The 26,899-nt window shown below is 36.1% G+C and overlaps 1 protein-coding gene across 13 annotated transcripts in view; it reads right to left on the bottom strand.

The window, feature by feature from the left end:
• EIF4G3 (eukaryotic translation initiation factor 4 gamma, 3) overlaps nt 1–26,899 on the bottom strand; it is a 236,988-nt gene that overhangs the window by 120,154 nt on the left and 89,935 nt on the right. For 7 of the 13 annotated variants that reach the window (XM_012722291.1, XM_012722284.1, XM_012722286.1 and 4 more), the window contains 3 exons: nt 13,237–13,332; nt 11,740–11,853; nt 8,265–8,297 (listed from right to left, as the gene is read on the bottom strand). In XM_012722291.1, the coding sequence (XP_012577745.1) occupies nt 8,265–8,297; nt 11,740–11,853; nt 13,237–13,332 (243 nt within the window). Of the gene's footprint in view, nt 1–8,264; nt 8,298–11,739; nt 11,854–12,211; nt 12,254–13,236; nt 13,333–26,899 lie in introns of all 13 variants that reach the window. The other 6 variants (XM_012722288.1, XM_012722287.1, XM_012722292.1 and 3 more) reach the window with 3 other exon arrangements.

Genomic DNA, 26,899 nt, shown 5'->3' on the forward strand with positions numbered 1-26,899 from the left:
CACTCTTAACACGCCCACATGTATTAACTTGTCTTTCACAACAAACCTCTAAGGCAGGCATGATTACACGCGCCCATTAGATGTATATGGAACTGAGTGACAGGTAAACTAAACTATTAACTTCCTGAAGGTCTCCTATCTAATTTAAACACAGTCAAGTTCGAAGACTGTACTTTTAACTGTCACAAACTCTCTTATGAAGTTGAATAGCACTGTATTTTTAAATAAGTGCATAATTTAAAAGAAATACTTGCTTTTCAGATTCTGAAGAGATGTGGTGAGACCTGTACCCATTTACACTGACAGATGGCACATGCCTCAACCATAATTGACAATGGATTTCTGGTAAGAAGAATGTTTCATCAGTTAGCATCACAAAACTCATGTTTTTATCATTTAGGAAAACAAGTCCTTGTACCAGTAAAACTTAAAGTAATCGAAACTTGTTCATGTACTTTTATATCCTTGCCTGGACATCTGACAGACTTACTTTTGCTCAAATTCACTGCACTAAGGACAGGTTGTCTGTAGTTTTACTCTCACCTATCGGTCTATACACCATACACATACAGACACTTATACACAAATAGATATTCTAATACCTACAACACCAGGAATGTGTAACAGCTGGGAACACAAGAAATAAAAAGGGTTTGTTGTTGTTGTTGTTGTTGTTTAGCATACCAACTAACCATTCAATTCCAAATACAAAATGAAGATTTAATAGTGGCTCAAGAAATTAAGATTCCCAGCTGGTTGGGCATGGTAACACACCACAGGTTATTTTAAAGAATGTGTCAAAGGGCTTTCCCAAATTGCTTGCAATGCTTCTGAATTCCTTTTCCTCTCCAGAGTGATCGAGAGTCGTTAAAAGAATCAGACTCTCCTGTACACAAGGGCAATATAGACCATTTAGCCTAATCATATATGTGAAGTCTGAATCACTTCCATGACATGTCCGTGGGGTTATGGAACTTGGCAACTTAAAACACAGTACTGCCTTCTATTTTTTCTCTGTATCATGAACCCTCTAGTCCAAGTCTATCCAAGTGAAGTCCTTTTCTTCATAAATAATCAACCTCTATGTTATCTGAAGACTGACATCACTGCCAACTTTCACTGTTTTAATTTTAAGACAATTACCACCAGCATCCCTTCCCTCCCTATCTTCCAATGAAGATTGATACCTGGCCTCACAATCTTCAATGTTCAAAGTCCACTAAATAGAGAAGCAAACACAAAAAACAGCTGGGGGCTACTCCAGAGTATACAGACTGGATATTCAATAACTGTTGAATAAAAGAGTAATAACACTATCCTACTCCAGTAAACCACGTTTCCATTAATGAAGATTCACAAGCACTCTTCGTTTAATAACAATCTATTACTGATTAGTGCTGAGTCACATTCCTTTAAAACCCTTAAATCTTCACACATCGCTGATAATAAATCATACTCTTCACTCCTGTGTGTCTTCTTATAGTTGTGCATTTATGTTCATTTAGGGAGCCTTATATTCAGTTCCTTCAAAACTTATCTGGTACATTTTAACTTATCATTTTGGATTGTACAGATTCTTTTGAATTTTGAATGTATTGTGCAATGTCAAAACTACATGACAATCATCAGTCAATTTGAGGCATGTTATTAATCCAAACACTGATGCTTAAAAAATGTTAAAAAGGGTTAGGTAGAGAAGATGTACAAAATTGATTTCAAACTGTTAAGCTTTTGGTTTTTCAATGTCTACTAATATAAAAGAGAATAGTGCAGGAAGGTGAAGCTCATCCTGGGCCACTCCAAAGCACTAAGGTACATCTGCAGTGGTGTCTGAATTTAGGTACTCATAAATACTGATTTTCCCAGACACTTTAGAAGCCAGAAGGAAATGTTACATCTTGGAAAATCCTTCTAAAGATGAAATAAATATCACTACCCAAAGTTCTTTAGCCAGTAACAACAGTAAAAAAGTATTTTTAGAGGAAGCTGGTACTATAATATATCAGTTTCATGATTTTGCTCTCTGAAATCATCAAAAGAAAGGTATCTTTTAAAACTTATAGGGTAATCAAAAATCCTTTGAGTATCACCTAACTCATTCTTAGCAACTCATTTTGAAAATTTTATGCAAGCACAGCAGTTCCTTCCATTTGGGGAAAAAGACGCAACTTACTAACTTAAAACTCATATAAGAATATACTTCTAGGCCTTCCCTGGTGGCACAGCAGGTTAAATCACTGCACTAAGAAGCTTAAACCACTTCCACATGAGTTCCAGCCCTGCCTGCCCCTGAGGTGACCACATGGCGCGGCAGACCTCTCCTGACCCGCCCCTGCTCCCCTCAGCAGTGTACTTCGTCCATCTGCCTGTTCTGCTCCCCACTCTGTCTCTGGTGAAGCCTCTCACCGCCCCTGAGCCTCTGGCCTGTACCCCAGTTCTGTATGAATAAATAAATATTAAAAAAAAAAAAAAGAATATACTTCTAAAAATACTTTTTGTAGACATAATCTAGCCTAATGGAAGAATAAAAAGGAAAATCCACACAAAAAATGTTTTAGGTGATTATCTTTAGAAATTCTGTAAGTGCTTGGGGAAAATAGTGCTGTGACTTTGTGACGAGCTATAGAGGAACAAGCAGTGAAGTGTCCACATAATGGGTATTACTCAAATATCACTCAGATAGTCTGCTGACTTAGAATAATTTATGTTGAAGGTTATTACATTCTAAATTCTTTCTGTATTTTCATGCATGTGACCAGTATCACATAATTTAGGTGTCACTATAAAATAGGAGAAGAGAGTCCTAGAGTTGAGTTGTCCAATATGGTAGCCACTGGCCATATATGACCTTAAATCAAAAGTAAAATTTTATTAAAAATTTAGTTCTTCAGGCCCTCCCCGGTGGCACAGCACTAAGAAGCTAAAGCCACTTCAGCATCAGTTCGATCCCCACCCCAGAGGGGACCCACATGGCATGGAGGACCTCTCCTGACCCGCCCACTGCTCCCCTCAGCTTTGTCAGTTCACCTGTTCTGCTCCCCACTCTGTCTCTGGTGAATCCTCCCACTGCCTCCACACTCTGGCCTGTACCCCAGTTCTGTATGCATAGATAAATAATTTTTTTATTCAGTTCTTCAACCATATTACATATTTCAAGTGCTCAATGGTCATACATGGCTACTAGTTACAGTATTGAACAGCAGATACAGGACATTTTCATCATCACAGAAAATTCTATTTCATAGTGCTACCCTAAAGGATTATGTCAGGTGGTAAAAAGAAACTCCTGAGGAGTCTGTCAAGAACAAGAAGGCGTTCTCTGAGGTGAAACTGTGGAGTCTGAGAAATGAACATCCTTGTAGAACACTTCATTCTTAGGTCAAAAAAAAAAAAATAGCTTGGGAAAATGAGAAAGTCAGGCTGCCTCACTAAAGGAAACTGACACTTAGCAAGGCCATGCTATGTGTTATGAGAGGCAGGCACTTTAGTTTTCACAACATTTAGGAAATAGATGATGTTATTATAATACTTCATGGCTTATCATTACAACCATATTTTACACATTTCACAGGCAAGAACACTGAGGCCCAAGGTTAGTTTATAGCAAAGCTGACTCCTATCTGTGCCAAATCTGAATCTGTACTTTCTTCACTATTTGTTACAACCCTACAACTCCCATCACTACTTATAGTACGCACTGAAAAATCTAAGATTTCTGATCATAAGATTTCATAAATGCTCGGTCTGATTTTCCTACTCAAAGTCGTTAAATTCTGATGTGGTATTTCTGGCTCCAGAAACAAGCTTCAGCCTTAATTTATTTTACTCTTCAAATCTATGAAACAGCCTAGAGCAAAACAAATACATCCCAAACAATGTAATACTTCAATGTAACAGCACAACACTTTAGTACAGAAACCTTTAGGAATCATATGGGAAAGGAAAAGGGATGGAAATCAATATAAGTCAGCATATTTTTTTTTTCTTTAAATGTTTTTCAAAGGGAATAAACTACAATAGTAAAATACACACAAGTTTCAATGTCTGCTATCAGATAATGCATCTTAATGTCAAATACTGCTGTATTTTACTGTATTTTATCATTTGTTTATACTAAATTCAGTTGCTTTTAATTTTATTTAGCATTTGGGAACATTATGTTAACTGAAACAAATATCAATACAATGTAAAATGCTTTTGTTCTATAAACATTTTAAAATACAAATTTCCTGGCCCTTCTGATCATGCAATAATCTTTCCTATGCAGGTCTTAGTTTATAACCAACATTTGACCTCTCTTATGAAATCCAAAAACCAAATAAGGTCAGGAATACAAATAACTCTAAAGCACAACTACACAAATTTGAAGGACCAAAGAGATGAAATTAGCAATATAAGCCAGAATCTACACTGTATCAAGTGACTTATTTAAATTCTGAGAGAATATATTTAATTATTTCAGTTTGTAATTACCTTGGGGTTTTAAACATCAAGAGAAAATTAGTTGATATACTTTTAAAATCAAGAATGTTTTCATGTGAGATTTTTTAGGTTATATTTTCACAGGTAAGGATATTTTTGTGTATTTTTAAAGATTCTATTTATTTCTGCATGGAAGAGCTGTAGCCCAGGGGTACAGGGGCGGGGGAGAGAGAATTCATCAGAGACAGAGAGGGGAGCACAGCAGGCAATTTACCGAAATACACTGCTGAGGGGAGCAGCAGGAGAGACAGGAGAAGTCTGCTGCACCATGAGGGTCAGCTCCCTGGCTGGGGATCAAACGTAAGACCATCACAGAGATAGTACTCAGACTTAACCCCAAGGCCACCAGGAAGGCCCAGAGATGTTTTTCATATGAAATTATTAAGGAATTCTTTTGCCTTTAGAGAAAGTCTATAGCTAATGCAGAAAGAATAGAACATCTTATTAATCTGAAAAATACCTGCAAAAGCAAAAACAAATGGTACCAGGAGGAAGATGTGGCTGATACAATTATTATTGGAGCATGTACCACTGACTTCAGAGACAGAATCCCAGAGGGCCACACATCAAGATCACACGGCAAAAATATAGTTCTAAAGAAATACATATATGCTATAACATTTTCTTGGTTCTATTAAACTGAAAGTGTTTACTATCCAAATCTTATTTTCATTTCAATTTAGATAACTTCATTTTATACAGAAGAAAAAAATCTAAATAGTAAATTAGGGGTGTTTTCTTTTCATAAGTAATTACTTGCAAATAGTTTACCTATATAACATTTATTTTCTTTGTAATATTTACAGAAGGCAGTATCACTGAGCAGCCACAAAAATTATATATTTGCTATTGGTCTTCAGGAATAACAATCACAGGAAAAATTCACCATCAAATTATTTTGTATGAAAATGAGAGCAGGACATGAAAGGAAATCTGATGAGAAAGGTACCAAATGATGATCAATGAATGACAGAAAAATGAGAACTCTGTTCACTAGCTGTAATTATTCAAAGCTAATTCTAACCCTTGATTTAATTCTTCCTGGCTAAAGCAAACAGCCACGGATGAAGTTTTTTGTGACTTCAATTCAACTTCAATAAATCTTTTACACACAAACCAAAAATATCACAGGAAAAAGCAGCTTTCCCTTTTAGAAAATATTCTCTGTACATGACTCAATGTTTACTTTTTTACCATATTTATTTCATTATGCAAGTCTCTATGTACTGTTTATATTATGAACATCTCCTTCTCCATCAATCTCTCAGGTTTTAGATCTGTCTTTTAGATCTGAGAAGATTCTCTCATGAGCAGACTTCAGTCACATTCTCAAGAGGGAACTGATATCACCTGCATAGAGGAGACATGGAAATCCATGAAGGGCCCCCCACCCACTTTATCTTTTAATTATCACTGGAGGATTTCTACTGGCATTTAGAGACACTAAGTGTTGCTGAATGAACTACAATTATAGGGCAGTTTTTCATAATTGGCTAGCCCATCCGCAATACTAATACCAATTCCCATGTAACAGACCTAATTGGTTCCGACATCCACACACAGGATCCTGGACTCCAGGTTCCTAGCAACTTCGCTTCATAATGCCACAACACCGGCTCAGGAGCCTCCTCATCAGCGGTGCCACTTCAACCGCTCCTCCTCCTCTATTTCTTCAAGGTTAACAACGGCTGCCAACTAAGCCAAGACTACATTACTTCCTTATTCACTCATCCTAGTAAAGAATTTAATTAGTACTTAGCAACAATGCCAGCATAAAAGTCAGCCAGCTACTGGGGGTTTTTGTACTCAAAAGCAATGCTCTAGATTAATGGTGGATATCAAGAAACCACCTTCAAAAACTAATATTGAAAGGTAATTACTTTTCTTGCTAAAATTAATAACACATACACACATATCTTTTTAATGCTTGAAACATGCCATAATTTCACAAGTATTACTCTAAAAGTGTGTGAAGGATGAATCCACCAATTACATTAATGTGTCCTATATTATTACACTTGAAAAATGGGTAGGACTGAAATCACGTCTCTCAACTAAAGTTCTTTGAAATTCCCTTGGTTGTTAGAATTAAGGAAAAATGAAAATTCTTAGATGCAAAAGAAAATTCGAGAAAAAAAAATTTCTGAAGTTTACTATTGATAAGTGCTAAAATTCAATGTCCCCATCTGAGGGCCACTGCTACTGAACCTTAGCAGAAAGATTTAGCCTTATATGAAATCTGTTTTTCTGAACCAACAGTTTATTTTTACTTTGCTTCCTGAGTCTCTCAAGAACAAATGATGTGGTATCTGTCTAAAATTTAAGCCTATAGCACTTGACCAAACTTAAAAAAAATAATAAAATAAAGCTTTTAACTTACGGCATTATTTTACTTTTATTAATAGTAATAATCTTGCATCCTAGGTTCTTAGTAGCTGACACTCTAAGCATTTTATTTGTTTTTTTATACTTCACATCAGTCTTGAGATGGGCATTAATACTGTTGCCATTTTACAAACGAGAAAACAGGCTGAAAGTAGTAAATAACTGACCTACATTGTTCAAAAGGAAAAGAAAGCCTAGCTGAGATTTTAAAGTACTATCACTTAAGACAAAATATTCATGAGCTGTATTTCTTTATCAAATCCAAACTACCATCCACTTCATATAATAATCTCTGGATTCTCATACAGAAGTTTGCTTGATTGGAAAGACTTTATTTTGAAAAACAGAGCTTATATTAACTTTCAGACAAGGAAAGTTTTGAAATAACAATATCCAGTTACTCATTAAGAATTCTAAATATGAAATCACAGGTAAAACCTGATGATTCCTTTAGTTGTTGGAACTTCTTTTTATTTACCCAATTCTGTATAGCAATATTAAACACAGCTACTGCTTACTCAGCATCAGATAACTTATACTATCTCTAGTGTAGAGAATTTTATCTCCATTTCACACGTTAAGAAACTAAAATCAACTAACTTCAACTTATTTACACAAAAGAGTTGGAGATAGGAACCTAGATCTGTCAGATTCTAAACTCTATGCTCTTTCTTCTTTGGCAAGGTAAAATGTTTCAAAATATTTCAATAAGAAGTATTTGGGGGAGGAGGAACCTACAACTTTCTTTCTCCCAGATATTTATATTCTTGCAAATAAAACTGATGGTGGCATAAACACTGAAAATTTTTAAATTTATATAATTATTTTATTTCAAAAGCCCAACAGGCTAATAAAAGTATCAATTGAAATAAGGTACCCATTTTTCTAGGTGTCCTATGAATAAAGATAATTCTATGAGGCAAATGAATGTGCATTACTGGTAATCAATTTTTTTTGGTAAGGCTAAGTTAGTGATTAACTAATGTTATTTTATACACATCAATACAAGTTACATCCAAGTGTTAAAAAAAAAAAACCCTTAGAATGTTGCCTGTTCCATTCAGTTAAATTTAAACTTCACACAGAAATCCATAAAATCTGTGAGGCCTAACACAGCTAGAGATATTTTTTAAGGTTCTCTAAATTCAAGCAATTATTTTTGGAAAAGGAGAAAAACTATTATTTTTAATTGTGCCATAGCCAGAAGCAAATGGCTTTATTAATTAAAAAGATGCAGTCAAATCAGTGAAGGACAAAGCCTGACTTGTATCTGACTGAAGTTCCTCCTGCAGAGTAGTCTGAGAGCTTCTCGGGGATGGCAGCATTCTAAGAGTCAGCAGCTACTAAGGCCCCCACCTCTAGTCAAGGATGATAGTGAAGGGGCAAGGGTACAGTACCTGATGGTGGGCAGGTCGAGGCCCCGCTGCAAACTGAGAAAAGGAGGGAAAACAAACACAAAAGGAAAGGCACAAAGAGTCAGAAACACCACAACAAAAACCAAAATGTCACACAATATGTCAAAAGGAAAAAAAAAAAAAACCCACAAGAAAAAATAAAACAAAACACAAACAGTCGTAGCTTTGCTGCAGGACAGTGACAGACAGGTACTAAGATTCAACAGGTTAACACCACTACTAGGAACAGTTTGCATTCATCAGCTGGGAGAGAAACAGCTAAACTATTAGGCACACATGGTGCTTTTCAATTATAAGATTTTTTTTTAAAGCAAAACCTAAAATAAAGCAAAAGTCTGAAATACTAAGTGGTTATATTAAGACAAACATAAGAGGCCAAGTATGTTTCTGCAACTGATAAAGCTAGAGGGAATGAGAAATGCTTATAAATTACAAGAAATAGCCAGGAGACAATTATAATATCCAAGAGGAAATATGGGATATAAGAGAATTTATTTTAAGTTTACTTAGTTAAATGGGGTACCTCACACTTCAAAGTTAGTTTCATTATCTTCCTTATTTATTAGATTTAAAGAATAAAATTTTATTTACAAATAATTATATATGTATGTATATAATTTTACATGTATGTATATGTTTAAAATACGGTTAACTAGCAAAGTTTAATACCAAGCATGTTAAAGCAAACTTAGTAAAAAAAGTAAATTTGAAAATCACTTCTACGTGACTAATCAAAGCTTAATTAATCAGATCAAGCTCAAGAAGAAAAAAATGTGAAAGTCAATCCCTCAATTACTATTTATATACACTGTACATATGTACCTACTGTTAGGTGATACTGAAAGAAAAGCAAAAGAAAATAACTCCTTAGTGAAGTCAAAGTACTTGAAAACATATTAAATATTCCAATTTACTTTCCCTGAGAATGTAAGAAAAAGCTTTCTACCCATAAATTTTTAAATACTAAATCTCTAAGATCAAATAACCTTTCATCAGAGCAAAATTTGATTTGTAATATGATTTTGCTAAAAAGGACTGAGAAAAACATTTGAGCACACAGTGTCAAAACTAATACACTAACTGCTGTAGTGTTAGCCACCCTTTTTAACAGTGAAAAGAAACTAATTAGAAATTTTTTCTGAATGCAAACCGTACAGAATTTTCATATTATATTTAAGATGTATATGTATATATGTAACATTCAGTTGATTTATTTCCTAAAAAGCCTTTCTTGGTCAGCAAATAACTTCAGATGAAGCAGACTGAAAGATAAGAAACAAATCCTGGTACTCAGAATTTAAGTTATATCCAATAGTATTTTCAATAGATTTGAAATATTTTCCCAAATGCTATTATTTCATATAAAAAACTTTCAGCAAATTGCAGTGGACCACAATGTAGAAGAGAGCTGAAGACAGCTCTATCAAGAATTCACCTTAGAAACTAAAATAATCATCTATTGCTCAAATAATGAAGTGTCTTAACACACTGAATTTATTTAGCGTGGCTTAATGAGCTCGCCACGATTTATTTGGGTAGGGCATGTGAGGTCAGCCATTGTATTTGCTAACCACTATGAAATAGTTTTTCAGAATATGATAATGGCAGCTATAGTTCTTGCAGAAAGTTTTCTCTGCAAAAATAAAAACTGAAGTCTTATATTTTCAGTTTTCCAATTATGAAAAGTAAACAGATCATACCTCTACTATGGACATCAAGTTTCAAGAATAGGCAATACCACCCATGTGGTATGAAAGGAGGGGGTGGAAGTGAGATGCTTCTTCATGACACTTTTGAAGAAAATGGAAGAGAAGGGCCACATTAAAACAATTAACCTGAGTACGGTAGTACCTGTCTCATCACTGTTCCACAGAAAGGTCCCATTTCTAAAGCTCTAAAATAAAAACTGAAATTTTATATATTTGGAAAGCTCCAGTCAAAAAAAACTTACTATGAGCAATAGTACCTTATAAAATTATACATGTATTAAAAAATAACATTACAACTTAAGTTAGTGAGAAAGTACCCTAGTCTATTTTGCACTAGTCACCATTGGCTATTGAGTTTTTCATTTGGAATGACAATAGTCTTAATTCTACTGGGTAACTGTAAGCAACAGAACAAACTGTAGTCGCTGCTGGCTCATATTAAAAATAGAAACGTTCGTTTCCTTTTTTTTTTTTTTTTTTTTTGAGGAGTCTTTAAGATGGTGAGGACTATAGATATAAAAAGGAAGCAGCCTTCTGTGAACTTGGATCCAAGTGAATGCCACCCCACCCACTCTTTCACTCACTCTTCTGTGCACAATTGGTAACTGGCATGGTCAACATAACATTGATGCATCTTTGGCACTTGATACCACAAAATATAAAAATAACCAATGGTTACAGGTTATAGGAAAAATCATACCATTCCCCTCTCTCAATTAAGCACTCAACAGCTTTTCTATTTTAGAGGCTATAGATAATTAGAAAATGGAATAGACAGGTAGCTTATCAGTATTTTTGTTGTATAAATAAAATTTCCAATAATGTGAGTTTAAGATATTAAGTCTCAAACAGATTTAAATATGGCCAGAAACATAACCTGAAGGAGGGAGGGGAGCCACGTGAAGCCAGTTGGATTGCAAAGGCAGCTGTCCAGGGAAGAACAGAAAAGCCTAAACTGTGCAATTGCCAATGGCCCATTAATGCAGAAATAGAATGGAGTAAGCTTTAGCTGCTCTACAAAGCCTGGAAAGGGTCCCTTCCTTATTGCAACAGCTTACCACTCCTCACCAGTTGAGATAGCTGTGGGATGGATGAGACTAGACTATGGTAACTTGGGATGTAAAAGAAAATGCAATCCTGTCAAATTTCATATCCCAACTTCACCCTCCCAGCACCAGCACAAATGAAATAAAGAAAAGTCAGACCCAAAACAACAAGCAAGAATAGTATGGGATCTTCTAGTCTTGCACTTGTTTTGGGGTATGTAATGGAATGTTACGTGTGTGTTTTAGTAATGGGGGTGGCAATGGTCACTAGCAGAGCAGATGGCAAAAATTGCATAGAGGATAGTATCTGAAGAGTTTATGACCACAGAAAAATGGCTGACAACTACAGACAATTTCCCCCTTGATAATCAATTATAAAATGGGAGAGGGGAAAAGAAGCCTTGAAATATATTCTTTTTTTTAAATCAAATTTATCTGAAAGGGATATCCCACTTCAAGTTTAAAATAAGGAAGAGTCTAAACCCCAAATCATTCCTGTCTATTTCCCAATAGAGAAGACCCACCCAATTTGTTATTCTTTTCCCCACGAGGCCTGGCAAAAACTGCCATGCGAGGTCAGACTTCTGGAGAGGAGGCGATCAACGCCTTTCTGTTCATCAGCCAAAACATGGATGTGGTCAAAAATATTGAGTGCCAGAGGCACCGCTGCCTGCAAGAAGTACAGTTTGTTATATTGCTTACAATGCAGTATTTTATCCAGCCTCTTCCAGCCAAGGACCTGTAAACGGGAGTCTGTTCCAAAACTTTCCTCCTCTTCCAGTTGTCTGTGCAATGTATTGGCACTGTTCTGCTGGGCTGTCAAAAAAACTGGTTTAGAGATGCAGCTCTTCAGTCAGGTTTTGCGCCAGTTCTAACCATGTAAATTTAATTCTTTTTTTTTTTTAATAATTATAAAGGGCAGGGAAAAGGGCCAAAGAATTCTTTGCAATATGAGTTTACCATACTATTTCATGTTTAATGATTAGAACTGGGACCTATCTAAATTAATCAGGTGAAATCTCAGGCCCACGCCACGTTGGCAAGTGTCCACATCCCCAAACCACTCTCAGAACAAAACTTGCATCAGACATCTTATTGACCATTTCAGCAAAAAAAAAAAAGAAAAGAAAAAAAAAAGAGACAAGCAAACAGGCAATTAGGACCAAAGTCCCACCTCTTTAGAATGGTTCCTCCACCCCCTGGGGAGAACCAGGATCTAGGAACAGGTATTGGAGAACAGGGCGATAGGGAAAAGGAAGACAGGAAGAGGGTAAGAAAGAGATTAAATTTTGGTGCAATCTATGCTGTCCTAATTCTTTGAGCAATTCTTTCATACACTTGTAAATTCATGCATAAAAACAAATGAATAGGAGCTAATGCAATGAAATATTCCTGAACTACAGGCAAAAAAAGCAGAGGTGGGAGACAAAAGGAAGATCCCTGTTTCCTAAGAAAAACACAGAACTGCGGTACAAGTAGGGATGTGAGATGTTACAGAAGCACCTTCTAGCCAAAGCTAATCATGCAAGGCAGGAAGCGATGTAACTAAGGGATGGACAGCTGAAGCCACTGTGCACTTTTGTGAAACAGAAGGATGAACCTTGAGTAAATTCTCAATTTTTGCAGTACTTATTGCAATCCATGTAGAGGATGAACAACGAGAATAACAGCATTTACATTTGCTTTACAACTCATTTGGCATCTGAAAAAATGAGTGTTGTCATTTGGTGCATGTCATGCGTACAACCACACCGTCAAATGCTAAGCGTTGATCTAGTGACACAGATTCAGAAATCTTCCCAAACCACTGGAATTCAAAAGTCTAATTAATGAAATTTACTTTAAAAATCATTGTGTTCTAATCTCCTGAATTTCAAACAGTACAACTAACAGATAAAGGATTAAAATGAAGTGAATCTGAATACAACTAGAATCTTTAAAAAAATTTTAATCATACAAGAAAGCAAAGAAGATAAAAGTCTCTGTTTTTTCTTTTTCTTAATCAATTTAAATTATTCCTATAGGGAAGGTCTGAAAATGCAATGCTAATCAGTAACAATAAAAGTAATAATTACTAGTAAATCATCTTTGGAAAAAATTTCCAATATCAAGTGAAAATACTAGCCATAGGAATCTAAGCTACCAGACAAACAAACTTAGGTGAAGAATATAATCTAAGACCAGCTTCTGCTTACTTACCGGAGAACGGGTTTGAGGTTGTGAATTCATTGTCTGAGGGGCTTGAGGGTATACCAATGTGGTTGGCCCTGCATTCTGTCCAGAGGGATAAGGGGTCTGCCAAACAATAGCAAAAACAATATTATATTATGAATAAACATGGCATGATAATTCAAAATGCAATGCTAAAATGTTTATAGAAGTATTTATGAATTGTAACTTGTACATTATGTTTTAAAACTTACCAGAATATCCAGCAATTCAGAATTAACACAGCATTTTCTAAAGGTTACCTTAAACCTTCTAATAAGGAGACATCTGCAATCTAGTATCTATATGCAATTATTTAATATCAGGAGTGCAGGAGCCCTCAATGCAAATTCATTTGTTTCTGAAATGGACAGCCAAAGCCACAAATAAAATCAAACATGGTTGAGGGAACTTATTATTACCATGGTAAGTTTTCAAAAGCACTTAAAAGCAAAAGTAGCTGTTGACATAGACATCCTATTCATTAACCTGATGGATTATTATAAGGCTTATACCATAACCCTTTCAAAAGCTTTTTTGATAAAAGCTTGAAAATGGTGATAATATATACTAACCTACCCTAAGTTTTCCAAAAATAAAAGCATAAGTTTTTCACTCTTTATTCATGTAAAAGACTACATGTTAGTAGGCATGCTAGCAATGTCAGAAAGCAGAAATACTGGAAACATGTAAACTGACATACTAACAAGAGCAATGGACACAGATCGTAAGACATGAATTCAAGTCTTTACCACTACTACTTACTGTTAAGCTAGGCAAGTAATTTTTTTTCTCATAAATGTAAAAACAACACACCTACCTGCATGCCAGTTGTTAAGATTAAATGTGATAAAGTCTTTTATGCTTAAGTCTAAATGTGCAATCATCTTTAGTTAGCACAGTTGCAATTTTAGGAAAACAAGGATCAGGAAATTTAAGTATCACACCTAAAGTAACCAAGCAAATGATAAGTCTAGAAAATATTCTAACTTTCCTTTGAAAAGATATTTTTACAGATTTTGACAACTGTTGAACATCTATGAGAGTTCAGCAGTAGATTACAAATTTAAAGCAAATGTCTGAAAAGACTGCTCATAACTGCTCATAACTTTCAAATAATGAAAACAAAATTAATGAAAGGAAATAACAGAAATATTATACACAGGATACTTTCCAGTGCTGAAACCATAGTAAGTTATATAGCCATTTGTATAACTCACACTAAAGTCCTACATCAGTTGATTTCCTTTTCCCACTAGTTCTACAAAATCAGGCAATAAATTGAAATACACAGCAGCAAGTATCTCATATCTATAACATGGTGATAAATGGATCAAACATGAGCCAAAAAATCATACAGAAGTTTCTCATCAAAGATTACTGTTCTGCTCGCAACTCTTCCTTCTGGTGAACCCTCTCACAACCACTACCACCACCCCCACCTCAGGCCTGTACCCCAGTTCTTATATAAACAATAAATCTTTTATTTCATCTCATTTATTTCTACTTAGTATCTTTTCAGAAACTAGCTATTCTTGTTTTTTTTATATATATAACAGTTTATTTTTACACCATTTTGTACATTTTTTTCCCCATCTCAATTGTAATCCCTGCGGGTTTCCCATCACTGAGTCACCTGTATGCCATCACCATAATCCCGTGCACTTCCCTCCCCACCCCACCCCACCCCCGTTTTTGATCCCATTCCCCACTCCACCCCTACAAAATGTCTCTGGTATATGGTTGTTCATTATTCTTGTTATTTTCCGCCTGGTCCATTATACTCCTGCTAAGAGTGAAATCATCTGGTATTTTTCTTTCTCTTTCTGGCTTATCTCACTAAGCATGCTCTTTTCCAGCTCCATCCAAGTTGCTGCAAAAGACATGTGTTTCTCTTTTTGGTTGCTGAGTAATATTCTATTATATATATGTACCACATCTTTTTAACCCAGTCATCTACTTTTGGGTATTTGGGCTGTTTCCATGTTTTTTCCAATTGTAAATAAAGCAGCAATAAACACGGGGGTGCAGGTATCTTTTTCAATCAGTGTTTTTGTATCTTTTGGGTAGATACCTAGGAGTGGGATTGCTGGGTCGTAGGGAAGCTCCATGTTTAGCAGTTTGAGGAACCTCCAAACAGTTTTCCATAGAGGTTGTATTAGATAAACAATAAATCTTTAAAAAAAAAAAAAGACTGACAAAACACATCATTACCAAGACAACTGTCTTGACTATGTTACTAACCTAAAGGAAAATACAAGAGACCTAAAGGAAATCAAGGAAACAATATATAAACAAAATATGATATCAAGAGTGAGACAGAATCTATAAAAAGGAATCAAACAAAAGTTCTGGACTAAAAAAACACAGTAACTAATTTTTTTTAATTCACTAAGTTGTTCAACAGGAGACTCAAATAGGCAGAACAAAGAGATGAGTATAAACAGACATCCTTTGAAATTTTTAAGTCTGTGAAGAGAAAGAATAGAATGAAAGTGAACAGTCTATGGAAAATATAGGATCCCATCAAACACACCAAAGTGGGAGAAAGAAAAAGGGCAGAGAGCTAATCTGAAAAAATTGCTGAAAATGTCCCAAATTTGGGGAAAGATGAAGATATACAAATACCAAAACCTCAATGAACTACAATTAAGGCATACTATAGTCAAACTGTTGGGGGGAGAGAGGAAAACACAACCTGTCCAATGAGAATTCTATATTCCATAAAACCAAACTCCTAAAATGAGGGAGAAATTTCCAGACAAGCAAATTTGAGACAGTTCCTTACCATAAGACTTTCCCTCTAAAAAACTAGGCACCGAAAAGAAACTATGTCAATAAAGGCCATATATAAAAAAAAAAATCTACATTTAATAACATACTTGATAATGTAGTTCTGGAAATTTTCCTTCTAATACCAGGAATAAGAAAAAAAAAGATGCCTGCTTTTTACAAATATTCAACAATAGTGGATATTCATAAGGTCAGAGCAATTACAAAGAAAAAAGAAGTAAAAGGCATCCAAATTTCAAAAAAAAAAAAAAGTGTAAAAAGCCCCAAATACATCTTAGAATTGGTGTGCAAATTCAACAAAATTTCTACATAAAGAACATACAAAATTCAGTTGTTTCCATACAATAATAACAACCTGAAAGGGAGATTTATTGTTAACTCCATTAACAATAGCATTGAAAAAGAATAAAACTGTTAGAAATAAACTTAACCAAGGAAATAAAAGACATGTATACTGACAGCTACAAAACATTGCTGAATTAAAATAAAGATACAAATAAATTGAAAAAGATCCCATGATCATTAATTAGAAAACTTAATTTCATTATTATATAAATACTAACAAAAGCAATTTATGGACTCAAAGAAATTCCTATTGAAATCTAAATAGCATGTTGTACAGAAATTTTAAAAAATCATCCAAAGCAACCTTCAAAAAGAACTAAGTTGGTTAGCTCAATTCCTGTGAGATTTCAAAAATTACTACAAGTCTATAAAAATCAAAATAGTGTGATATTGGCATAAAAACAAACATATAAGACCAACAGAAGAGAACAGAACCCAGAAATAAAACTTCATATATGTAGTCAAGTGATTTTTGAGAAGAATATTAGGTCTATTCTATGGGGAAAGGACAATATTTTCAATGAGTAGTTTTGGAAAAACTAGACATTAAAAAGAATGAAGGTTGACTCTTACCTTGTACCATAGAAAAATAAAAAAAACTCAAATGAATCATGAACAAAACATAAGAACTAAAAACATCTTTAGAGAAAAATTTTATGATATTGAAATTTTGCGATTTTTAAAAAAGATTTATTTACTTATGATTACAATAGCTAGGGTATAGCCCAGAGGTGTGAGAGGATTCACCAGAGACAGTGGGAGCAGAACAGGGGAATCTACTGAAATACACTGCTAAGGGAAGCAGCAGATGAAACAGAAGTCTGCTGTGCCACGTGGATCACTTCCCTGGTCAGGGATTGAACTTGTGCTGCAGTGTGGTTGGAGATAGCTTCATAGTGCTGAGACTTAACCTCTGTGACACCATGCAGTTCTGGAAATTTTCCTTCTAATACCAGGAATAAGAAAGAAAAAGATGCCTGCTTTTTACAAATATTCAACAATAGTGGATATTCATAAAGTTCAGGGAGGCCCTGAACTTTATGTGTGTGTGTGTGTGTGTGTGTGTGTGTGTGTGTGTGTGTGTGTGCAACAGAAGTCAGGTAATGAAAGAATAAACAAGGCTTCCTCAAAACTAAAACTTCTGGGCATCAAAGAACAGAACTGTGGAAAAGAAACACAAAACTGTGAGGTACAAAAAGTGTGCTTCTGAAGAACTGGATTGGGAGAGGTATAGAGTGATAATTACTGGCTTAATCCTGAGGCTCCTAATATACATAACAGCTGAAGCCCAAACCTGAAAAGGATAACCAGGTCTGTCATGTGTCTCCTTAGGGAAGAGGCTACTACTTGCAGTTGGAGCCTGGGATATTCAAACTGCTGCCACACTCACCCTGGGCTAAAACCAAGAAAATAATTTGAACACTTTCACTAGCTGACTTTAATACCTGTTAACAATAAAAGTAAACATCCCAGGCTAAGGATTTTGCATTATCAAGACAAGACCACCACTGGCTTGTGATTCCATCTCTCAGTTACAATCTGTGCCCAGGATGCATCCAGTGACCAAACACAGCCAACAGTGGAAGCTGAAACCAGACTACAGAAGACACCTAGACCTGGGAGCTTGCCTCAAGGAGGGAATCAAGGTGCAGACTACAGCACACACATCACAGCAGGAAGCCTGAATCCCTGGGCCCAGTGAAGGTGTCCCAAGTGCTCTCTACCTATTACCCCTTATGAGTACTAGGCAACAAGTCTGCAGAATACTGCAGAAGAAGAGTTTACACTAAGAGGTATATACTCACTAAACTTTACATTACAAAAGATGACAAAAAAGGCACAGAATAAAAACTAATAAATAAGATAAAGTTAAAACTAATGACTCCAAAAACCAACATAACACAAAACGTAACAGAGTGCATCAACAGCAGGCAAACACCAGCAACGAAGAGAATCAGTGAGCTCAATAACATAATGTTGTATTCCACAACATCATCAATAAAGGGTTCTGGAGACTCAACCCCTATGGCTAAGTAAATTAAAGCAAAAATAAGTAAGTTGGATTACCTCAGGTATGTAAGGTTTTACATACATTAAAAAGACAGCCCACTGAATGTGAAAACATGAAATGATGAATGGAAAAAAGCTTATGCTCTACAATCTAGCTATTTACAATAGGTAGGATCTGGAAGAATCTTAAATATCCATTAAAAGGCCATCAGATCACATTATGCAATACAATTCAATCATTAGAGAAGATGAAATGCTGCCAGTTACATCAACATAGAGGAAGAGAATTATGCTCAGTAAAGCAAGTCAGAATGACGGAAACAAATGCTGAAGAGTTACATAACAATTTGGCAAAATAAAAAACTTACAAAACCAGCAGATGTTAATAAAAGCAATGAGGGGCTCAGAAGTTGAGAGAGAGGACAAAGAAAGGGATAAGGGGACAGATGAGGGGGGAAAAAATCAACAAATGAGGTCTGAATGTCAGAAAAGAATTCTCTTGCATGTGCAACCAGCCCCATAAAGGAGCCAACATGCCTTGCACCTTCAATAAGAATAACACTGCTTTCCCAAGCTGGCAGCAGGAAGAAAGCTTGAGCAAACATTCTCCTCTAAAAGTTTTAGAGAGGGTACTGGCTTTTTTTATAGGGAAGCACTCCTGGGGCTGGGCTCCCAGGAAAACTACACTTGCCCACCTGTTTCGGTCTTTGAATAAACTTTTTTTTTTTTTTTTTGGTGAAATAATTGGCTGCTCTTTGAGGCCAGCAGCGCTTAATACCACTGAATAGGTAAAAATAGTTACTATAGTAAATTCCTTCATGAGTACTTTGCTACAATTTTTAAAAAGTTGTAAGTACTAATGCAACATGATCATGTCTGATCACAGTCTGTTTCAAAGCACTCAACTTCATCAATGAGTTGTCAGATAAATGCATCTTTGTACAGATGTAGATATACACTTGCTTATAATCTTGTACTGAAGTTTAAGAAATATTTGACAAGGTAGACCTGTGTAAACGTTGAGAACTTGATATTGCACTGTGATTCACTTCAAATGCATAAATGTTAGCTAACTATACAAAACCCCCTAATAGAGATTTTTAAGTAATTACTTAAAGGTTCACACAAAACACAAGACTTTTGCATATTTCAGTGAAAAGAAAAATCAAGTTCTAACCTTACTTTCAAGGAACTAGAGTACAAAGGAGAATGCAAACCAAGAGGGGTTTTGGTAAACAGAAACAAACTGCCTGTTACTCAACATCCCCAACCCCCACCCCACTGTCCCCAAACAAGAAATACTACAAATGACTAGAGAAAAGGAAAACAATTCCTCTGTTATAGAAGAAATCGTCATTTCTGCCACGTCAATCAATGTTTGGTAGGCTATCTGCTGTTAAGTGCCATCTGAAAGGAAATGAAGAACCACTTTCTCATTCCCCCCCCGAAAAGATTTTATCTCCTATGGACTAGTTAAATCCACTTAAAATCATTTTTTTGTTTGTTCTTTGGAACATAACTAAGTACCTTTGCTGAACTGTAGGTGTTCAAGCCCAGGCTTTAAGATTTATTTATTTACGCATACAAGAGCTGGGGTAAGATCCACAAGTGCAGGCAGGGGGTGAGAGAATTCACCAGAGACAGAGTGGGGAGCAGAACAGGCGGATCTACTGAAATACACCGCTGAGGTTAGCAGCAGGTGAGCAGGAGAGGTCTGTTGTGCCATGTGGGTCAGCTCCCTGGCCAGGGATCAAACTCATGCTGCAGTAGCTGGAGATAGCTTCATAGTGCTAACACTTAACCCCTTGCGCCATCAAGAATGCCCAATCCCCAGATAATTTTAACACTGAGAAAAGAAAAACTTATTACATCTCTATTGGGATAAAGGCAGGTTTGAGACCACACAAAGCAAGTGCACCATTGTTGGAAATACTTTTCAAATAGTGTTCAAGTTAAATCATGTTTACCTGCAGTGAATTAGAGGTGGTTTTATATACCATTTCAGGTAAATTAAGTTCCCAATGACTGCACCAATAATAAAGATGTTAAAATATATATTCCAGTAAATAGTCTAACAGTACAATAGTGGAAATATTTTAAGTTCTTATGTTTGCTTACTATTTTAACACAAAATGATATAAATACAATGGAATAATTGTTTAACGCACAAGTCATTTTCTTTACCCAACATAAAAACTATGTATTTTCAAGTTTCTATATATATGCCTTCAAATTTCATAAGCAATGTAATTCTGCAGACTACTAGATCAGTCAATATCCCCAAATTTGTTAAGCAATATTGTAAACAGAATGCAGACATTTATTTCTTCTTACTGAATTCAGTTTCCCTTATCCCTCTGAAATCACAAACTCAAATTCATGTGCTAATATGCTGTGCCTTGAAGAGCCAGAACACTCAAATGTCAAGAATAAGAAGCATAGTGACTCACTGCTTCCCAGCCAAATGAGCAAATTAAGATTACTGGGTACACTCGAGGATACCAAATACTTTCTCCGTTAGAGTCAAGTATATAGACAAGATATACAGAGAAACAATAATGACACTTCTGAGACTGTGAAAGGCTCAATTACAGTATTCCAAAGACTCAGTAAGCCCTTGTACAAAATATTAAGAGGTAAGTATATCAAAAAGTAATTTAAAAATTAAATAAGCAGTCATAATTTAACATTAACATAATATTCAGTAAATACACAGCACTAATATTTCCATTTCAAAAAAGCATTTGCTATAGCCCATGAAAAAGAAAAATTTTCCAGGTAAAAAGTTAGCATATCATTTAAATACCTCAATGATGGCACTCAAAAGTACACCTGTCCAGAATACAAGCTCAAATATAAGTGTGAAGAATTACTTTTCCTAACCTTTTATTAAAATACCTATTATTTAAAGCTTTCATCTTTACATGAAAATAAGTAAACCAGTGTTGGCCAATGACACATTTTAATCTTATGATGCTAAATGTAGCAAGAATAAAAACCTCCCCATATCAAACTATTTTTAGATAGTGAGCTGGTTAAATAAACATTATGCTGGCTGTGCAATGTGACTCTCCTAGTATTACTCTGCTGAGAATAAACAGACCATACACACTCAATCACATGAGACAGGTTTAAAAAACCACTGAGTCATCCACCATAGTCTTTTCATGTCCCACTCCCAGTAACTCAATGGAAATTTCTGTCTCACCATAACAAATGGTGGCTTCTCCTATTTCCACTGAATAACAAGTCCCTAAATCCATTCCCTAAGTAATTCCAACCAAGGTATGGTAAACTCAATTTGGGCATCATATGGTTCTACTACCCCATCCCAACCAATATACCAAATGTTCCTGAGAATACAAAAACAAAGGCAAGTAAAAACAAGTGGCAAATTAATTCAGTTGGGAAACTTCATCTCAATTAGGTCAATTCTATTTGGGAGAAAAACACATCTTCCTAGTCAACCTAAGGTTAATTTTTACTCTACTGATCAAACAGCGTCAGCTTTTTTTTTTGGATATGACCAACACACCCTCTAGATTTTCTTTTTCTTTTTTTAAGATTTATTTATTTATGCTAACAAGAACTGGAGTACAGGCCAGAGGTACAGAGGGTGAGAGAATTCACTAGCGACAAAGTGGGAAACAGAATAGGCAGATCTACTGAAATATACTGCTGAGAGGAGCAGGGGGCAGGTCAGGAGAGGTCTGTTGCCATGTGGGTCACCTCCTTGGCCAGGGATTGAACTCAGTGGCTATGGGTAACTTCATAGCACTGTGCTTTAACCCAATGTGCCACCAGGAGGGTCCCATCCTCTAGATTTTCTTTCCCAAGCATCCTGAATGGCACAGCCTATATTCCTGTCTGCCACTACAAATAGCCAGGCCTCAAAGCAAAACTGTTTTAGCTCTTTTTTTCTTCAAGAATGCTGTATTATTATTTTCAGTGGAAACTATTAGGCCCACAAAAGCTTGTAAAACTGCAATGAAATGAAATCATTTAAGATTCAACAATATGACAACTTTTTTTTTTTTCCAGCATCACCTGTTAAGTCCTGAAAATACAATTCAATAGACATGGTTCTTGTGCCCAAGAAATTTACAACTTAGCTAACTCAACTGTAATAGTATATAAAAAGTGCTACAGGAATGTGAATATAATGTCAAGAAGCAAAAGATAAATTAATTCTTCCTGAAAGATCTCCAGAGAGCCTTGTTAACAGTTTAACAAGGATTGAACAGATGAACCACTAGTTGGCCTTACAAGGAGAGGGGCCTCACCAGCAGGTAGGACAGAGTATAAACAGAAGCAGATTACCTGGGGAAGTAGGGTATATGTTATTGGTTCTGAAGAGGTCAGTAATTCCAGAGCATACATATGGGAGAGGCAAGAGTGGAGGGAATAGCAAAGTCACAGACCATAGACTTAGATAATGTCAGTGTAAATAGATGTACCAAGAAATGGCGTCATATCTTAGGGTTTAACAAAAAGAACTATTACAACATGGAGTCCTAGCAAAGAGAATTGTGTCAGTGATCTCAGTTAGGAATTCCATGCAAGGTCTAGATAAATGATGATGGCACCTAGCCTGTCACAATGGTTCTAGATGAAGGAAATTTGAGAGATATACTGAAACAGCAGGACTTTTTTGTGTTGAAGAGCTGGGGTGTAGGCCAGAGGTGTGGGACTGAGAGGATTCACCAGAGACAGAGTGGGGAGCAAAACAGGCAGATCAACTGAAATACACTGCTGAGGGGAGCAGTGGGCAAGGCAGGAGAGGTCTGCTGGGCCATGGGTCAGCTCCCTGGCCAGGGATGGAACTTCGGCCGTAGTGGTGCTAGTGCTGAGATGTAAGCCTAGGACATCAGGGAGGTCCTGAAACAGCAGTTCTTTGAGCAGCTAGATATAAAAGGTGAGAAAGCTGATGCTCTAAAGCTTGATGATAAGGTGGCTAAGGATGCTTACAGAGCAGAAGTGATCTCGTCCCACCTCTCAAGTGTCATCTCATATCCCACTGTGCTCCAGACTCAACTTCCTTTATTTCCTTCTCTCCCTCCCTTCCTCTCTAATTTCCTTAATTTATTTCCCTCAGACATACCAAGTTTATCTTCACTAAATGTCTTCACATTAGCTTTTGTCTCTGCTTTGGTGAAAAGTGATAAATTCAACTGTATTATGTTGAATTTTAACTGTCAAAAAGGCCCCCTAGTACAAGCAAGTGTAGAGTGTGATCAGGTGTAGAGAGAAGAGTAAACAGCTCTCGTGGCTGCGGGACAGCACGCTGTGAACTGTGACCGGTATGTGGCTGGGTATGTTGTCCATATATACTTGCTCTGGGGAGGACAAATCCAAGAGCTCACGGGCAATGACCAGATGGGGCAAAATAAATGCTGGAAGTACTAATAATAGACAGCAGAAATATGGAGAAATAAATTGTGAGGCAAATACTAAAATCCTCAAAGAATGGGAGGAATGTGGGAAGGAAAATTGGGACAGTAGCAACAATATGTATCTGTTGCACAAAGTAACAGAGAAAGGACCTAGAAAGAACAGTAAGGGGCTGGAACAATGCTGAACCAACCTCCCAATATGTAAACAAAACTAGTAAACATCCATTTGAAAAGATTTCTAGGAAAGTCACATTCCCTAAATTTCCACAGAGTAAGGAGACAGAAGGAAGGTGAAAGAGTCCAAGAAAAAAGTGCTATGGGAAAAAAATCTAATTACAAAATGGACCCTCTAGACAGTCCAGCAACAGAAAGTTCAAGTGCAGAGATTCTACAAGCACTTTATTACAGGCTAAAAGATAGGCAGAGAGCAAATGAGGAGCAGCAGGTAACTTTTCTGGCAAGAGGACTAAGCTTCTTCTAGAGTTTAGAGTACCTAGTCATAGGAACTTGAGACTGTCCTATCTTCTCAAAAGAACAAACGGCTTAAATTCGGAGTTGGCAGTTTATAAGGAAAATATTTTGCTTAAACTCTGAGCTGGCATTTTCCCAATTAACCCACTTGTGCCTACCATACAGTATGCACTCTCGGACCCAAACATTTGTGAGAAGAATGGTCTTCAAAGAGAATCCTACAATTCAGTCAAGCAGAACTTCTTAATAAGATCTAGTATGTAGGAAGGAAGCATATTCAATAAAACAGCTTTAAAACTAGTATGCAAACTGAACCACATAAAGACTATTATCATAAACCTATAGGCATCCCTATTTCTTCTTGACTTCAAGAAGAAAGTTTTCTATTATCACTTGTAACACTAGGAAGATGTCATGGACATTTTTTTGAAAAACATTCATTTCTTTCTCATCACAATCCAGGAAAGTGTAAACATGGAAGATGAAAAACAATGTCTCTCCAGACAGTCTCATTAGGTTTCTCCTGTTACTAATCTTCACCAGAATTGTTCATTCCTGATGACATGGCTCATCCAATAAATTAAAAATAAGTACATTATAAATCAATGTTATTCTGTCAAAGCATGGCTCTGTTAGATGACTTGGGATAAATCCAAACCAAGCTTCTACTAAAAAAAAATACAGTTAATCGAGCCAGGTACTAATAGAGCACATCATCTCTCTACCTCATCCTCTCACCCCACTCCTACCTTTAATTTTAGGAAAACTATACTTGTTTTATTTGATTTGGTTAGGAAAAAAATATTTACAAGCTAAAAATATTTTATGAGACTGGTTTACAGTAAGAATCCGCACAAATAAACTTTCCAGAAAGGCCAGCTCATCATTTTTAGATTTGGTTTTCAGACTTTTTCATCTTGAATTCTAGAAAATATTACCAACATAGTAACATCAATGGATTTTTTTGTTTTGTTTTGCCCAGGGTTCTACAAAGTAATGAAAAAAATGGCAAAAAGAGGAGTAAGAAGATGGCAGGGGGGAAAAAAAACTGTAAGATGTCAACACATACTTTATAAAATTAAAAACATATAAATCAGAAACTTATGATGTGTTTTACACTTGGGCTTTTTTCCAAAACACCACAGCATAATGAGGACTGCTTTTTGAAAGCAGCAAATAACAACTTGTAAACTACATAAAATCTTTCCTTTTCCTGTATTATAATGGTTAGCAGTTAACACTGCTGAATGACTTTTAGAAAAATTCACAGATGGAACCTCACTGTTTTTCTAGATAATATCAAGATCATTATCCGGGTTTCTAAGTGGCTACACACCCATGGGGTTTCTTTCTTTCTTTCTTTCTTTCTTTCTTTTTTTTTTAAAGATTTATGCATATAGAACTGGAGTACAGTTTAGAGGTGTGGGAGGTGAGAGGACCCACTAGACCAGAGTGGGGAGCAGAACAGGCAGAGGGATGAAGTACACTGCTGAGGGGAGGAGCGGGTGAGACAGAAGGGGTCTGCTGTGCATTGTGCTGGGGATCGAACTTGTGCTGCAGTGGCTGGGACAGCTTCATAGTGCTGCGCTTTAATCCACCAGGGAGGCCCCTACACCCATGGAATTTCTAAGCTACCCTACCAATCAGCTTTATCTGAGGTATGAGCTTTCTGTGATTTTCTTAATTTATTTACTTATGCATATAAGAACTGGGGTAAGGCCAGAGGTGTGAGGAACAGGGGTGAGAGGATTCACCAGAGACAGACTGGGGAGCAGAACAGGCAGATGTCTAAAATACACTGCTAAGGGAAGCAGTGGTAAGACAGAAGAGTCTGCTGCACCAAGTGGGTCAGCTCCCTGGCCCACTGGCTGGTGCTGCAGTGGCTGGCAATAGTTTAACAGCTCTTTCTTTAACCCCTGTGCCAGCAGGGAGGCCCCGGTATGAGGTTTTCTTAAAGAGGAGAAATATATCAGACATAATAAACGCAGCTGACACTCAAAGTTGTAAAATATTTTAAAAACAGTAGGTAATAACATTTAATGATAGAATTACTTAAGTATGAAGGTCTGGTTTTCAGTTATGAATTGATATTAAAATGGAAAGTCTCAAAAGTGATGTAGCATCATAATGTCAATAGACAAAGAAGTTATTCCTTAAAATTAATTCCAAATTTAAATATTACAGAGCTACTGTAACCTAGGAAATGTAACCTAAGAAATGAAGACTTCTTGAGTTTCCGACTTACCAGGACCTTTGCATCTTTTACTGATTTTATCATCACATGATCCTGTGACAGAGGCATTGTTATTTTCATTTAACAAAGGGCAAAACACCCACTTGGAAGGAGATTTAGCTTGTCCAAAATCTCCTAAAAGTAATAAGTGCTAAAACTGCAATTCACAAACAGATCTTTGTTTTCAAACATAAACTTCACTTTCTATAATGAAGCCTTTATAGTGAAATAAAGTAAAAAAATTTTCCCATCGTTTACAATTTGAATGCACGATATTTGCTTAGAAAAAAGTATAGGAAGAGAGTATGACCAATCTCTTCTTTTTTAGTTAAACTGATAAAAAAAAAATCTTTCTGGGACTTCATCAGAGTTCAGTGTTAGGCTGTACTCAAGGCTTCTTCAAGACATG

The sequence above is a fragment of the Condylura cristata genome, unplaced genomic scaffold (assembly GCF_000260355.1).
Source record: "Condylura cristata isolate star-nosed mole 26May11 unplaced genomic scaffold, ConCri1.0 scaffold00008, whole genome shotgun sequence".
In the NCBI taxonomy this organism is placed as follows: Eukaryota; Metazoa; Chordata; class Mammalia; order Eulipotyphla; family Talpidae; genus Condylura; species Condylura cristata.